At 35.5% G+C, this 16,866-nt stretch overlaps 1 protein-coding gene across 3 annotated transcripts in view; it reads right to left on the bottom strand.

The window, feature by feature from the left end:
- Positions 1-16,866, bottom strand: part of LOC137387675 (uncharacterized) — a 40,222-nt gene that overhangs the window by 10,772 nt on the left and 12,584 nt on the right. For all 3 annotated transcript variants that reach the window (XM_068074163.1, XM_068074162.1, XM_068074164.1), the window contains exons 5-9: positions 16,576-16,653; positions 14,284-14,335; positions 6,692-6,844; positions 3,628-3,722; positions 1,947-2,027 (exon numbers count right to left, since the gene is read on the bottom strand). In XM_068074163.1, coding sequence (XP_067930264.1) covers positions 1,947-2,027; positions 3,628-3,722; positions 6,692-6,844; positions 14,284-14,335; positions 16,576-16,653 — 459 coding nt within the window. The remainder of the gene's footprint in view (positions 1-1,946; positions 2,028-3,627; positions 3,723-6,691; positions 6,845-14,283; positions 14,336-16,575; positions 16,654-16,866) is intronic.

Here is a 16,866-nt window from a genome sequence, read left to right as displayed (position 1 = left end):
AAGATTATTGCTTCGTGAGCCGCAAGTTCCACGATTAAATTAAGCGAAGATGTTTCGTGAAGCGGATGTTTCGTGTTTACATTTTAATAGCTCTAGCTGAACAGATCGAATGATGGAGTTTGAGATTTATATATACATATCAATATACGTATCAATATATGATACATATATTGATCATATATACAGTGAAACATGGATAACTCGCCCATGGATAGCTCGAACACATGGTTAACTCGAACGGTTTCTTTGGTCCGTTCCCACGTAATGATAAATTGCTATAGATAACTCGAACTCAACACTGTTAACTCGAACGGTTTTTTGCCCAACGGCTATCGAAACGGTTGTTATCGCTTTAAAAAATCACTTTATTCCAAGCCATAGAGCTAAACCTCAACTTTTCGTAATTCATAAGCGTCGTTATTACCACCATCGGCAAAATATTTTTGTCAACGACTTTTCTAAAGGTTTGGTGAAATTTGATTTATACCAAACATCCGCGTAGCGATCGCCCTTCGGAAGCGAGGTAAAGTGAGGTAATCTTTACATAAACTTCAAGAAAAATCGGCAAAATTGATCGTGGGTAAAACGCTCAAAATAAAAAGATGTCTTTTCTTTTGAGCATTTCAACAACGATCAAGTTTTGCCAATGTCAATCTAAAAACGTCCTGGCAATAACATCACTTCAAACAACGAACCAATCTCAAATGATAGAAAAATCTCTATACTTTTTGATAAAAACGTTTTAAACTTTACATTAGAAGCATTTAATTTGAAACAAGCCATTTGTGCTTTTGATTTATATTATAGTTTGTATATGTACTGATGACTTTTCTTTTGAGCATTTCAACAACGATCAAGTTTTGCCACTGTCAATCTAAAAAACGTCCTGGCAATAACATCACCTCAAACAATGAACCAATCTCAAGTGATAGAAAAATCTCTATACTTTTTGATAAAAACGTTTTAAACTTTACATTAGAAGCATTTAATTTGAAACAAGCCATTTGTGCTTTTGATTTATATTATAGATTGCATATGTACATGCATCTACTAATAAATAAGTGAATACATGGACTTGTGACAGTGCTCTGATAACTTGAACGCTCTGATAATTCGAACACTTTCGCTCGGTCCCGTGAAGTTCGAGTTATCCATGTTTGACTGTATATCGATATATCAGTTATGTAGGTTGTATCGGTCAGGCTGATCACATCAATTACATCAATCTATATATATATATATATATATTTCTCAAAGTTTGTCTTCTGTGCCTTCGTGTATTTGTCATTGTGATTGTCCAGCTATGGATATTAAAATCTTGGAATATAGAATTCGTATCACAGAAGATCTTGGAACTTCCCAATCGCCAGTCCGACACTTTACTAATTAAGCCACATGAGCTTAATAGATTCACTAGGCAATATATGTTGCTATATGGGAGCAAATACGCTACCGCTTTCCGTCACGACGCAGCGTGATGATGTAACTTCATGAAAAGCGATAGTTCATATGAGTAAGTTTACTCAAATTATCCATTGGTAATGTGCCATGCTAATAGCAAGCAACTACATAACCTGTCACTGTTTTTCAATACCCGTGCAATGCAGGGCATTCCGCTAGCATGTATTTTATACATATATGTATATTTTTTCTCAATGGTACCACTATACTTTTTCAAAAGCACATAACCAACACCATGCAATGCGTATACACCAGCCAAGAAGTGATCCGCTTTTCTATTTTCAGCCAAGTTAAATCTAAAAACCTTCAAACACGTTTCTTTGAGTAACAATAACCCAGACATTGACTCAACAGCAGGAATCCACTCGATAAAAATAAAAGATGTGAATTGAAAGAGAGAGAGACAAAAAATACAACCGTAAGTAAAGAGTATGTTATTGTGATAGCCTAATGTGTATTGCAACAACACTAAAATAGACACCTACCGGACTCAATGGCGTCTGCTTATCGCTTAATTTGACGACCAGCTTTCGTTTTGCAATGAACCGTTTGTTCGTCTCAGAAAACTACAAAACAACCTTATATTATGATACGCAATGACAATAAATTGAGGGAGCAAGTTACTACAAATTCTTCCATAGGTAAATTACTCCGATTTAGAATAAAGTAATCTGTCCCCTGACAGTGCTTGCAGATACAGTAGACTATATCATGGTACTGCCTCTTTCAACTATAGTTTATACACCAACATCTAACATCTATATAAATTCAAGTGTCTGTAAATATGTCGTATGTCCAGTTATAGCGATAAAATACGCACACAAAAACACTTCTCACTAGAATTGAAATCAGACATCAGTTTTGCAGACAGACGGGCTAACCACTACGTCACATGGCCACTTTGCTATAATATGGATTAATTGTGCGCATACTTATTACACTTCTCAATCTTCAATGGTGATTGGTTGAAATATGCACACGAAATGCTTCAGCTAACATGATTGAACTACTAGAGGAAAAACATGTGCCCAGACTTCCCTAAAACACTATAAATATATGTGTATACATAGCATAAACATAAACAGCATAGCATAAACATAGCATAAACATGTCAAGGACATATTGAATACCTTGACCTATCCTTTAGAAGAAGCTTGACATTAGCTGTGCATAAGATTTCAATATTAAATTTGGAGACCATCTTTGTTCTACTGATTCTAAAGTTTGCTAACAGGAGTGAGACGACTCCATACACAAAGTACACCAATGATCTATTGATCAACAGATATCTGTCGTAAAGCCTATGTGCCGAAAGATGACTCGTAGCATCGTGCATTTGATAAGCCGACAAATTGGATTTTTTGCTGTTAGATCAAATCGCCGAAGCTTACTAAACACAAAGCTTACCTGGTAAATAACCAATATCTCCTATACTATAAAACTATGATCTTGTAATCTGGCCTGAAACCAACACACTGAAGAAATAATATAGATAATAACTAAGGCACTTCAAAGATTGCTCGGTACGGGACTCAAACTTGAAAATTAGAATTGTTTGAAGTGGGCCTGCTTTTTCACATTAAATATATATGCACTTGCTATATTATAACTGGTTATATATTATATTATATGCTGATCTTGCTTGAAGTCCACTGAAGAACAAATATAGACAAAAATTAAATTGTTTCATAAAAGAAAACTTTGTGTAGGTCTTGAACTTGATCCACTCCGTATGATAAACCAACACTCTACCAACTGTACCACTCAACCACATTGCAAGATTGAAGAATAATATTTATTATAATAAGAGTTCCGTGATGTTAAAAAATCTTGCGTGAGGAAAGAGTTATAAGAACAGACTCACTATGACTTAATTAGTTTGTAAAAGTGGGTCTACTTCGAGTAATACCAGGTTTAATTGGTAGCCTTAGAACTTTCCTTTTACATATAAATGTGCCACGAACTATCTGATTATAAGCTCAAGAAACCATCTTCCAATGCATTAAGAACAATCGCCTTTAATGAACACATTCGTAGATTTTTGTCACGAAAGAAATTCCGGGCTTACTGCTAGCACATACTATAAGCTCATAGTTTATTCCTGTAACATCAAAATGACTCATCAATTACAAGTGTGCCAGAAACTCAACAACAAAATTTGCTTACCCAGTCATTCCTATCGACGGCATCCGCAACAGATATGGACTGTATATTTACCACCATGTTTCCATATGGCGCCTGCCTCATCGGGTTTAGACTCACTGCAAATTACCAAGTTCAATTTAAAGGTCAACTGGCAGCAACTGAAGCACGGCAACAACAGTAGCTACCTAACAACAGAAGTTGTTGAATAATTTGCAGGATGGTTGATAAGAATTTAGAGGCACCTTTCAATGTTGTACATACCCTACAGGATGAAATTATTCGCGGGAGTTGAATTTCGCGGAAATTGTCTTTTCAAGCATATTCGCGGACCAAATTATTTGCAGATGAATACATTCCCAAATAAATTAACCCGTGAAAGCAGCTAGTAATAGAGTAAAACCTTCACTTGCGTATACCACGTGTTTAGGTTTCTGTTTAACTAAGAGTTTTATGTCGCTCATGCTAAGCTATAAATTTTCGGCTTCATCCAGAGGTTTTCATGAATGTTCATCGATTTGGAGGCCTTTGGTGAACCAACAACTCATGGTAAGTTATGAGTTTTTTCAACGTAAAGAACTGCAGGAGATTTTTTTCGATGATGATGCCGAGCCGAATTCCGATTAACTTGTGACAACCTTGAAACATTTTTGTAAAGTGTGATACATTGGCAATGGGCTTAACTCAAAGCCTCGGTGAAGATTTTAAAAGAGTTTAGAACTCAGCTACGTTTACTAACTCTGCCTAGCGGCTAGTTTTTAATTTGAGGTGGTAGTTATTCTCCCTTGTGTTAAAAATGAAACTAATTATTTGCGGATTTTAATAATTCGCAGAATTGACTGTACGCGAACTCACGAATTATTAAATCCATCAAATATTTTCATCCTGTAGGGTATATGATTTACATTTCACATCACTACGAGAGTGATCCTGCTGTTAGAGATGAAATATTCAGTACAAATCTGATCAATGTACAGCAAACTTCAGTGAAAAATATTTTCGACTTGTAGTAAACACAGTGTAGACCCATCAGCCTCTGAGAATATTGTGCAGTGATTATTCTTCACATAGAAAAAGAGTCAGCGGTACAAGTAAAAAAGGGCTGATGATAAATGCAAAGTGACCTTGAACCGCTGTCAATAACTGATTATTATAATGGCTAGTACGCTGCCAGTCCCGTACGCTGTTAGAGATGATCATGTGTAATCAGTATGTGCACAATTATTCCGTGATGACGTAAGGTGGTGGAGTGGCTTAGTCAGTAGTGTGCCTGGCTGCTAAACTGAATATTCAAGTTCGATTCCTGTGCAAGCGTGACTTCAGACGGATGAACCACGGCGCTTATTATAGTAAAGATTAGCACCTTAGCAGTCAAGAGTGCCGTAAAAGAACCTTAGGTGTAATAGCTATGTGCACAATTAGATGTAATAGCTATGTGCACAATTAGATGTAATAGCTATGTGCACAATTAGATGTAATAGCTATGTGCACAATTAGATGTAATAGCTATGTGCACAATTAGATGTAATAGCTAAGTGCACAATTAGATGTAATAGCTATGTGCACAATTAGATGTAATAGCTATGTGCACAATTAGATGTAATAACTATGTGAACAATTAGATGTAGTAACTATGTGCACAACTAGATGTAATAACTATGTGCACAATTACTCTGCACTACCAATATGTGGTTGGTTGGTGCTGATGGTAAGGTGATGGTCTGCCATGCTGAAAGTCATGAATTCAAACCCTGTAATATGTGATTCTTTTTTCCCATCATCCAGCCGTGACTTTAGACGGACAGAGCTATTATTATGGTAAAGACTGCCAGATTTTAAGCTATTTGAAGCATCGGTTTTCTCGTAATTGGCTAATTTTAAACGCTTATTTGTCCGTAGCTGAAAAATAGCTATGGTTTTGGTCAGTCAATTTCTGACATAAAGAGCTGAGTGCTATCGGTTAAGACTGGTTTACACTATATTGCCATATGTTGGTGTTAATAAGATATTACCTCAAGATCGTCTATAATAATAACTTTTACATTATCACAAACCCATCCGCGTTTGCATCAATGATTAGTCTGTGATATAACATTTTAATCATCCAATGTGGTCAGGGGAAATGATGTTATACTAGTCTCGCAGCGACTATCATGAAAGAACATGTAGATCGAGCAATCACGATGGCCAATCATCGTCCCGAAGCGGTGCACATTGCACAGGCTGTCATGGATGCTCGACGAACAATCAGGAAAGTTTCACAGCTGCAATCTTTCCTGACATACCCGTGTTGCATCGATGATGTCATCGGTTTACGGTCCGCATGGTCGATGAATAATCGCTGAGAGGATAACGCCGACATATGGCGATTTAGTGTAAAACCAGCCTTTAGGGACACTTACCAATACATTAATGACGTTAAAATATTTTATTCACTGAATAAAACGAAACTATTGTCAAGACAGATAAAGGACTATTGGTTTCTTCTTTGATGTTTTTTTAACATTGTTTCTAATGATATCACACCACTAATGAGTTTGTAGACTTCTATGGAAAGAAACATATTCCAGCGATGTGTGGAGTAGTTAGTAGACTAAGGTCAAATCTGGCGCTAGTTCCACTAAATGCTATCCATGCTTACAGGAACGTGATATAGAAATGTTCTGCACAAACTGCTTGCTAAAGATTTTCATTTTGCAAATAGATCAAGATTGGTTGAAGCATTTAGGAACTCTGGCTAGGAATTTAGAAACAATAATTTACAAATATTTTCCCACGGTGCATCATTAAAAGACTGGTTGAGACCATGATTGTTTTCGAGCCACGACCAAATTAGCCTGTACATTTTAGCCTATTACCGTAAAACTGATGCTTCATGTGACATGAAATTTGGTGATTCACTATAAAGACTCTGTTTAACAACATGGTCTTGACAAATAGTTTCACCTGAACATGACCTAACACAGACTAATTTAATTCATTTTATGCCAGAAAAACAAAAAGTAAAATGTTTACTCAAAATAAAACCTTCGCTTGACAAAAGGTGTGGGGAGACAAATCCAAGATTGAATATGTGAACCGATCTCACCTTCAACAGTGTGTGAACCTCTTGGTGGCAATATTGCTGTTGCGGGGAAGAGCACAATAAGTTCTGAGTAGTTTGCCTTGAATGCACAGACAACGGGATTGTTAGAAAGGTTTCTCACAAACAGTTGGCATGTTTGAACTTCCGTCAACACATCTAAGGAACATCAAAATGTGTTTAACTTATCATCTTCTATTCCGTGACACCAACCAAATCAAAACGAAATGTTCTCACTTCCGTTTAAAACATTAAAGCAAAGTGGACAACAGAAAAGGGCGTTTTTCTTACAGAGATCTATATTAAGAGTTGTGTCCTACCGATCAGGTATTCCAGCTTACCACACTTCTACCAATCACATCACAAAATCTTTGAACATATTGTCTTATCCCAGACTTGCTCATTTCTGCATTTATGTTACAGGTTTCAAATCCTGTTCAAACTATGCCCAAATTATATGCATCTACCCTTCCACACATGACAAAAATTCTATTCTGTGACACCAACATACTATATCCACCATCGTATGTTTCAGTTTATAAACTTTCTGTTACTACAACCTACAATTCACCATCTCAACTCCTCCGCAGTACTATTAGATTACCAACTTTTGAAACACGTCTGTTCAACTCACTCAATAATTCCTGATTTCTGTCTTTTTATTTTTGTTTTGGCATGTAACAAGAAACACCATTTTGTTTGATGATTACCAATATCAATAGAAAGTTATACATGCATACATAGAGAAGATAACTCCTGTCTTGTTCATTGTAACATACGAAGGTAACTTTACAATTATGTAGATGTTTTCTTTTAAAACAATTCATGACAGCAATAATAATAAACATTCATAACATTTCACAAGCCGACAACCAATCACAACAGAGCAACAGAAATAATTATATGTAGATATAGTCAAGGGCTGCCTAAGGAGGGAGTGGTAGTTCTCTAGTCTGATGTTTGGCAGGAGGAATGAAGCTAACATGTGAGTAGCAAGACAGACCAACCCTGTATAATTTTCACAATTTCTCACTGATGCTCATTGGCTGATTTTTGACAATATTGGCCAATGAGGTTTAGTTTGATGATTTGATTTGATGATTACTATTGCCAATTAAGAGTTATCCGTACACACTAAAACATTAGAATGACAAAGATCTGAATTCATGACAGAGCAAAGGAGAACAAAGCTGCGAACAAAGCTGCGAACAAAGCTGCGAACAAAGCTTTACATTGTAGAACTCTAGTAAATTATGCTTTTATGCATTGTCAGAAAAAAACACAAATATGATGATATAATGACAGAAATATATGTTGGAAAGACATTTGAAACTGAGGACTGCACATCACACGAAACCTTATCTTTGTCAATAACCATTTCATTTTCAACATATAATTGCAATTGCATACAATCACTAACAAGTATTCTGAAAATATCATTGCCAGCTGCTTTAACAATGTTTCACCTAATAACCATTCTCTTAGCAGAGAAATGCATTTTAAACACTATTTGTCAGACTATTTATTCAATTTTAATGGCTAACTGATGCTTTTTTCCCTTTTTTATTTTACTATGGTTGTATGGCCTAATTTGAAAAAAACATTTCTATTTGTGAAATGAAATTATTGCCAATAAAGTACTATATATATAATAATAATTTTATTTTTAACATATAATAGTAATAACTTTATCCTCAATGCATGTTCGTAAAAATTTTATTTTTCATTTAATTTTTGAGCTGCTGTATATTGTTTTAGAGCAACCTTTTTTATTCTCCATTAACTCGATTCAATTTTGAAACAATTAATGACAATCATTGAGCTAATCGCAACACAGTAAAATCAAAAGAATTGTTAATGCTTATCACTGTACAGGCTGATAGGATGATACTTGTGAAATCACAACTTCCGTCTAAAGCCACAAAGCAAGTTTGAGAATGGTGAATGACAATACAGACTTGGTCAGTGTAATTAGCCAGCTGAACCTGAGATGATCTAAGAGTATTATTAGAATGTAGATTTGAGAACTTTGCACTGTTTTAAATAAAAATTCAATTTCTGAAATGTCTTTGACGCTCATAAAGATAAAAAATTTGCACATGAACCGTATTTATAGGACAATTTATATGTAATTATTAAAAAAATAAATTGCTCTTAAAACTGAAGTATGTTTCATAGCAATTTTATAATTAGAACAATGTGTTCATGTATTCACTGAATTGTATTTGTGATTAAATACAAACGGACACAAAACAAATAAAATATTACGATGAGGCAGTTTAGACAACGTGAAGCAGTTTAGACAATAATTACTGCTCACAAGACTAAAGGCTGGTTCGCACTATATTGCCGTATCTTGGCGTTGATGCCACAATACTTAGGTGGTCGTCAATGATAACCATGTTCACACTATCACAAACCCATCCGCGTTTGCATCAGGAAATATTCCGTGACGTAGTGTTCTCATTTCTCTTTTAAATTTTTCTTGAAGAAACCTCATTGTTTTCGCATGCTGGAATCAAAAGCTAGTCCTGCATCGACTACCCTAGGACACTTATGTATTCGCGTCATCTAACTTTCGCATTTTCGCGGAGTCATCCTCTGGCGAAAATTTCATGAGTGAAACTAAACTATCATAACGAACGCGAAAACGCGAAATTAATAAATAATAACACAATAAAATCGTCATATTAGAAATTCAGGTAACCTTTGTGTGTGTGGTTGGGCTCATTGGGCAATTTCTGCTAAACTCACTATAACTAATACGCCGACTGAGCAGCGTGGCAAAGCAAATTGAGATAACAAGTTCTTTTGGAAAAGTTCAGGCCTGTATTCCCTGGTTGCAAATTGGGGCGGCTAATGTTAGGCGACTAGTTATGAGCATCTGGGGGTTTGGAGAGGCAGTATCAGCCCCCTCAACAAGTTTCTTTCATGTAGGGCCTCAACCGGGCATCTCACGTAAAGTTTTAAAAGATTTTATCGGAAAGTATAAACATTTTTTCTATTATTTGAGATTTGTTTGCTTTAGGTGATGTGACTGCCAGGACGTTTTCAGCTAAATAGACTAAACTTGACCACAGTTGAAACGCTCAGAAAAAAGACATCTTTTTTCTTTTGAGCGTTTCACCGAAGATCAATTTTGCCGATTTCATTTCAAGTTCATCCGAAGGTTTTTACGCTTTCGTTGGGCCATTGCCAAACGGATGTTTGGTGAAACTTGACCTTTTGCAAACCTTTATAAAAGTCATTAACAAAAATATTTTGCCGATCATGATAATAATGACGCCCAAAAACTATTAAAAGTTAACGTTTATCTCCATGGCTTGTAATAACATGATCTTCTACAGCGATAAAAACCGTTCCCGTAGCCGCTGGGCAAATAACTGTTCGAGTTAATGATGTTGAGGTCGAGTTATCTAAAGCAGTTTATTATTGCGTGGGAACAGACCAAACAAATCCGTTCGAGTTAACCAAGTGTTCGTGATAAAATTTTACATTTTATCCGAGGGCGAGTTCTCCGAGTTTGACTATACTTACCCGCCAAAAATTCCTAAAGAGTTGGGGCGGCTCAGCCGGCCAGCCGCCCCAGGTAATACGGGCCTGTGGAAATGCCAAGACAAATGAGGAAGATGATGATATTAGTTTAGTCACTGAATTTGTAACTGATGAGGATGAAAGTCTGGTAGGGAAAGTCATAAAATTGAATAATAATTATTGCAGCGATGATTTTTATTACCAACCAAAAACAATAACAACCTTGAACCATGGCCACCGCGTGCTATAAATACTTGAGGTTTAATAATATTGGTGCCACATCAGTCACAGCGGCAAGGACCTACACGTCATTGATAGTCCAAGAAACAAATAGCAGCAAGCGATCAAGTTGTATTATCGATCTCGCCCACACATTTCTACCCGCGTTTCACAAATACAAACTAGTCCCAAATTTTTTTTACTAGTGAACTGGACCTGAGGAATCTAATTATGTTTGTTCTACTGCATTTATTTTCGCATCACTATATTTTCGCACTCATCAGATCCGCGAAATTAAGTTGCAGCGAAATTTTACTCTGTATGCAACTCACGAAACTAAATACTAGCGAAATATAAGAGTCCTAGGGTACCATAAACGGATATGAATAAATCACGCTATCCGCGACCGCAAACTAACACTGTCGAAATGGTTCACATTTGAAAGGCGGTCGTCGATGCTTGGCAAAGTATCTTGTTAGTTTGACAGCTGCAAACTTTCTTAGCGTGTTCGCGATGCTTCGTTGATGCCATCGGTTCACAGTTCACATAATCGACAATGAATGCTGATAGGACGACGCTGACTAACGGCGACATAGTGTAAACTATGTAGGAAACATACATAGGAAACTCAAAGACTCCCCTAATGCTTTGCAAGACAAATGACAAGACTTTGTGTGTAGCCAGGCCTCATACTAGTATAATCTTACTGCTATGAAACACTATTCTTGGCAACCACTGCTCTTTTTATACTCTTGCCAACGTGTCAGACAAAGGTTGAATTAAAATCACACTGGCTGGTCCAGTGGCCGTGAAGTCATTTATTCATTTAAAATAAATTAACGCTAACAAAATGAGCATGATTGAGACACGGCATACATTAGATAAGACTTATGAACGCACAAAAGCAAAGCGACTTTAAATCACACAATTAATTACATCACAATCGCACAAAGTTAATGATCTAAAATTTCTAAATGAATGAGCGTGGGTGAAGATTGTATCGTGTCTAATACAGATACAATAGAAATGGACAAAAGAGAGCATTGGTGTTGTACTAGATGCTAACTACTCATACTAACTTTACTATAAGTGAACACCTTAGTCATTACCGGTTACAAGTGTCTATAAGTGAAGCTTCAAATTGTTGTTTGTGAGTTTAGTAGAAGTGAAGGAAGTTTATGATAAAGGGTTGGCCCAAAAAATCAATATTTAAATCGAATATTTAAATCACGATTTATTTGGGAAAAAGTCACAATTTTTTCATTTTTTCATAATTTTTTAAACAGTTTTTCTTGACAAACAATCTTGTTTTGATGTCTATAACAAATCTATAAACACTCCTCTCTCATGCATTATTAAGTGTTATGCAGATAGTTGATCGTATGTGTACATACGGTATGAGTACATACAGTAAATAAGGATTATTGAAGCTAGGATATATGGGTTTATTTAGTAAACCTCAAAGCAGGAATAATTGTAAGGTGGCAACTGTAATGGGTACAGTTTTCACTCAATACTCTGTTTAATAAATGAACTCAAACCTTTTAATGCTATCAACTCATGTGCAAGTACTGAAGAGTATTTGCAACCTTTGAGTTCATTCCTTTAAAGATAACTCTGGTAGAAAAAAACTAGCAGGTTTTTACATGTATTTATAATTCACATCATCATGGACATCGATCACACCAAAGAAGTGCGTGCTTAAATATTTCATGATGCCTTCTTATGTCTTTAGCTTTCATTCGAACTTTGTGTGAAACTGCTAGTAGCTCTGCTACACTAACTTACAAATAATTTTAAATGACTGCTGAATGCAAGAAATACAAGAATTTTTCAAATGAAAACATTTAAGCCACTAAGTGGCTTCACTAGCATTTCAATGTGTAATATTAACAGACATATTGCTGAGCGAAAAAAATCCTATTTATCGAAAACGTAATAAAAATTGCTTAAATAAAAAAATCCAACTTTCCAAAAAAATCTTGATTATTTCCAACTCTGGTATGATATAACACAAGCAGAAATTGTCTGTGTACTTTTAAGCCTGTACAACAACTGATTGATATAACAACAAAGTTGTGATCAGTAGACAGTAAGAAACACAAGGTCATAAGGTCAAATACCTCTCAAGCATTGACTAAGTATAGCAGGTATGAATGAATATAATACTTAAACCATAACTGTCACGAACAACTTTTATCGTATTTACTAGGTAAATCAGACACGCTGATTCCGATTTTGTACTCAAAATAAAGATTAGTCCACTAACCTTCAAAGTCATTTAGGCTTTTTTAAAGCTTTTCAATATCCGTTTCGAAAACAACACAATCGGCATTACAAGCTCCGCCCATAAATATGTGACGAAACCTAGTTTTTTCAGGAACGGATGTTAGGAATGTTTAGTCCGATTTAGAATAATAGAGATGGGTGTCTTAAAACCCATTATTATCTAAATCCAGCCTGTAAAATAATTTCAGTTTTTTATGAAAGGTATATAAACTATTTAAAATTGCTCGTAGCTTGTTACATGACGTTTAAATGGGCTGAACGCCGAAAAAAAAGAGCTCAAAAAGCGCGGTTTTATCACAAGCTAGCGTTGTTATCGTGCTTTTTTAAATATGCAATGCTAAATAGCTTATCTACCTTTCAGAAAAGACTGATATTATTTTTAAGGCTGAATTTAGATATTAATGGATTTTAAAACACCCATCTCTATTATTCTAAATCGGTCTAAACATCCCTACGTACCTTCTGTTCCTAAAAAGCTAAGTTACGTCACATATTCATGGGCGGAGCTTGTTATGGCGATCGTGTTGTTTTTGAGACCGATAATTAAACGCTGTAAAAAAGCCTTCATTACTCTGAAAGTTAGTGGACTAATCTTTATTTTGAGTACAAAATCGGAATCAGCGTGTCTGATTTACCTAGTAAATATGATAAAAGTTGTTCGTGACAATTATGGTTTAAGCAAGCGACACTAACGAGAGGAACATGGACTAAATTGAGTGAGTAATGTATTGTGAGCGATTCTATAACTACGGTGTCAAGATATTGCACAAATAACAGTCAAACATGGATAACTCGCCCTCGGATAGCTCGAACACATGGTTAATTTGAACGGTTTCTTTGGTCCGTTCCCACGTAATGATAAATTGCTATAGATAACTCGAACTCAACACTGTTAACTCGAACGGTTTTTTGCCCAACGGCTACCGAAACGGTTGTTATCGCTTTAAAAAATCACTTTATTCCAAGCCATAGAGGTAAACCTCAACTTTTCGTAATTCATAAGCGTCGTTATTACCACCATCGGCAAAATATTTTTGTCAACGACTTTTCTAAAGGTTTTGTGAAATTTGATTTATACCAAACATCCGCTTAGCGATCGCCCTTCGGAAGCAAGGTAAAGTAAGGTAATCTTTGCATAAACTTCAAGAAAAATCGCCAAAATTGATCGTGGGTAAAACGCTCAAAAGAAAAAGATGTCTTTTTTGTTGAGCATTTCAACAACGATCAAGTTTTGCCAATGTCAATCTAAAAAACGTCCTGGCAATAACATCACCTCAAACAACAAACCAATCTCAAGTGATAGAAAAATCTCTATACTTTTTTGATAAAAACGTTTCAAACTTTACATTAGAAGCATTTAATTTGAAACAAGCCATTTGTGCTTTTGATTTATATTATAGTTTGTATATGTACATGTATCTACTAATAAATAAGTAAATACATGGACTTGTGACAGTGCTCTGATAACTTGAACACTCTGATAATTCGAACACTTTCGCTCGGTCCCGTGAAGTTCGAGTTATCCATGTTTGACTGTATTTATTAAAAGAACCTACCTGAGAATAATATATAGGATGAAGGGTCTGTTCTGATCACTTCCTGCACCAGCTGGTAAAGAAAAAACAGTAATGTAACAATGAGTTTTGAACACAGAGTCTCATGTTCATTATAAACTTTAGCTCAGCGCAGCATCACAGTGCTCACAGTTCAACACAAGAGCTTGATATAGGTCATGACTTCATATCATAGTCTACAATTTACTACTAGCAAACATGCACCAGAGTGGACTGTGCCCACCTATTTAACTAAAGTTTTATAACTTAAGTAACTTATAACTTACAACTAAAGTTGTATATCATTACAAATTGACATATGGAAATGGGTAACTCTTTTATTTTCTTTTTCTGATGTATGTGGTAACTCTATTGTTGCGTATGTAGCTGAATAAAAATCACCTGAGAGACTCCACACTGCTAATATTTGCCAACAAACAGGATCTGCCAAATGCCCTCTCAACTAGTGAACTAACAGACAAGCTGGATTTAAATAACCTTAAAAACAGAAAGGTGAATGATTTGTAAACACAATTCCTCGCATCGACGGAACATTCTTTGAGTGTTAATTAAGCTCTGTGAGCTATAGAATATACATTCACACCTCGACATATGGTCTTTCCAACATAGGATGTTTGTAGTTTTTAAATCCTGCGGTTTCAAAAGTGATAGTAAAGTGACTGGTTAAAAATACAAATCAAATGTAGGAAAACAGAAAATCAAAAAAGCAAGCAGGTTGATAACTCCCAAGTCTCAAATGATAAATTGAAAAATGTGGAAACTGGATATAACAGCATCGTTGATAAAAGGTGACTTTTAAATCAATGTTAACTTGTCTGAAATGATAAAGTGCAGCTTGGATGTCAGAGTCTGTAATTTTTATGTTACAAAAACTGTTGTTTAAATGTGCCAACCTTCGCACCATCACAAAATTACGTACATGCAATTAAATGAACAAACTGTTGGCACATATATGGGGCTTGAACCCATGATTTTCAGCTTATTAGACTGACACTCCAACCAACTGAGCTGATTGGATACCTTCCAAACCCTCAGATAAAGATTACGTAATGAAAGAAAAAGCAAACAAACAGACAATTGGATGGAATACCACTGCCTTAGTATACTTGGTTTTCTGTGCTCCATGACAAAAAATAAAATGCAAAAAAACAGAAGGATGGACAAACAACGATCAACGATAATATAGAATCCATATAAATGAAGATAGTTTGAACTTTACTTAAATTAGAGTACATTACACTGGATATATTTATTATCACATGATCTCTGAGCTACAAAATGAATCTCATGTTTTTGACATGAAGTAATAATAAAAGCCGCTTTGTATTGATTACTATTTATTGATTAGTATTGATTTAATTTAGCTTTTTATAGACTTTTATAAAATGCATTTGTTTTAATGCTACATGCAATCACCTGCAGTATTGCGTAAGTAATTATTGTGGGGCTAGGAATATCCTTAACTCATTCTTTATGTGAATAGGTAAATAACTCATTTTTGCTACAGTATTTCGTATATACAGTCCAACCCTCAAGTCATGAATTGTCAACATAGGGTCTAAATTTGTGTAAATATTTGTCTCTACATACAAATTAACTTTCATGCTATGACTCCAACTCCTTTTTTTCAAAAGTTACAGTTTTGTATCAAAAATAAAAATTATCGCAAAAATTAAATATATATATATATATATTTATATATATATATATATACATAAACTGAGTAAATTTAAATTTATCTACTACGAGTTGCAGTGATGTACTACCAAACCTACACATCACCAAACCTACGCATCACCAAACCTACGCATCACCAAACCTACGCATCACCAAACCTACTCATCACCAAACCTACACATCACCAAACCTACGCATCACCAAACCTACGCATCACCAAACCTACGCATCACCAAACCTACACATCACCAAACCTACGCATCACCAAACCTACGCATCATCAAACCTACGCATCACCAAACCTACGCATCACCAAACCTACGCATCACCAAACCTACGCATCACCAAACCTACGCATCACTAAACCTACGCATCACCAAACCTACGCATCACCAAACCTACGCATCACCAAACCTACGCATCACCAAACCTACGCATCACCAAACCTACACATCACTAAACCTACAATAGAAACCTAATTTCACAGATCGTTATTTAAAGTATTTTGTTTTTAGTTGAAACTAGTTATAACTTGTTACATAATTTATATAATGCACTGGTTTTAATAAATACTTAGGAATTATCTGCTCCACCTACCTGCTCGCCATATTCAGGTTGATCATATTCCACTTGCAGCTTTACAAAGTCTATCTTATCCTGATTTATCTGAGAGAACTACAACATGAGTATTATTATTATTACTATTATTATTATCAGATGATCAAAAAGAAAAGGAAAGAGCTAGGGCAAAACAGTGTTCTGATTGCCACAGACGGAGTCGCCACGCTAGGTCTAATTTCCATTCTCAATAGGTGATTGCCTGCCTTCATCTCTGTACTCAGCTTCAAGGTCTATCCCTAAGTAATGGACAGGTGAACCTAAGGTGCA

Source organism: Watersipora subatra, chromosome 2 (genome assembly GCF_963576615.1).
Source record: "Watersipora subatra chromosome 2, tzWatSuba1.1, whole genome shotgun sequence".
NCBI lineage: Eukaryota > Metazoa > Bryozoa > Gymnolaemata > Cheilostomatida > Watersiporidae > Watersipora > Watersipora subatra.
Note: the sequence above shows the minus strand (reverse complement) of the source record. Positions and strands in the feature narration are given on the sequence as shown.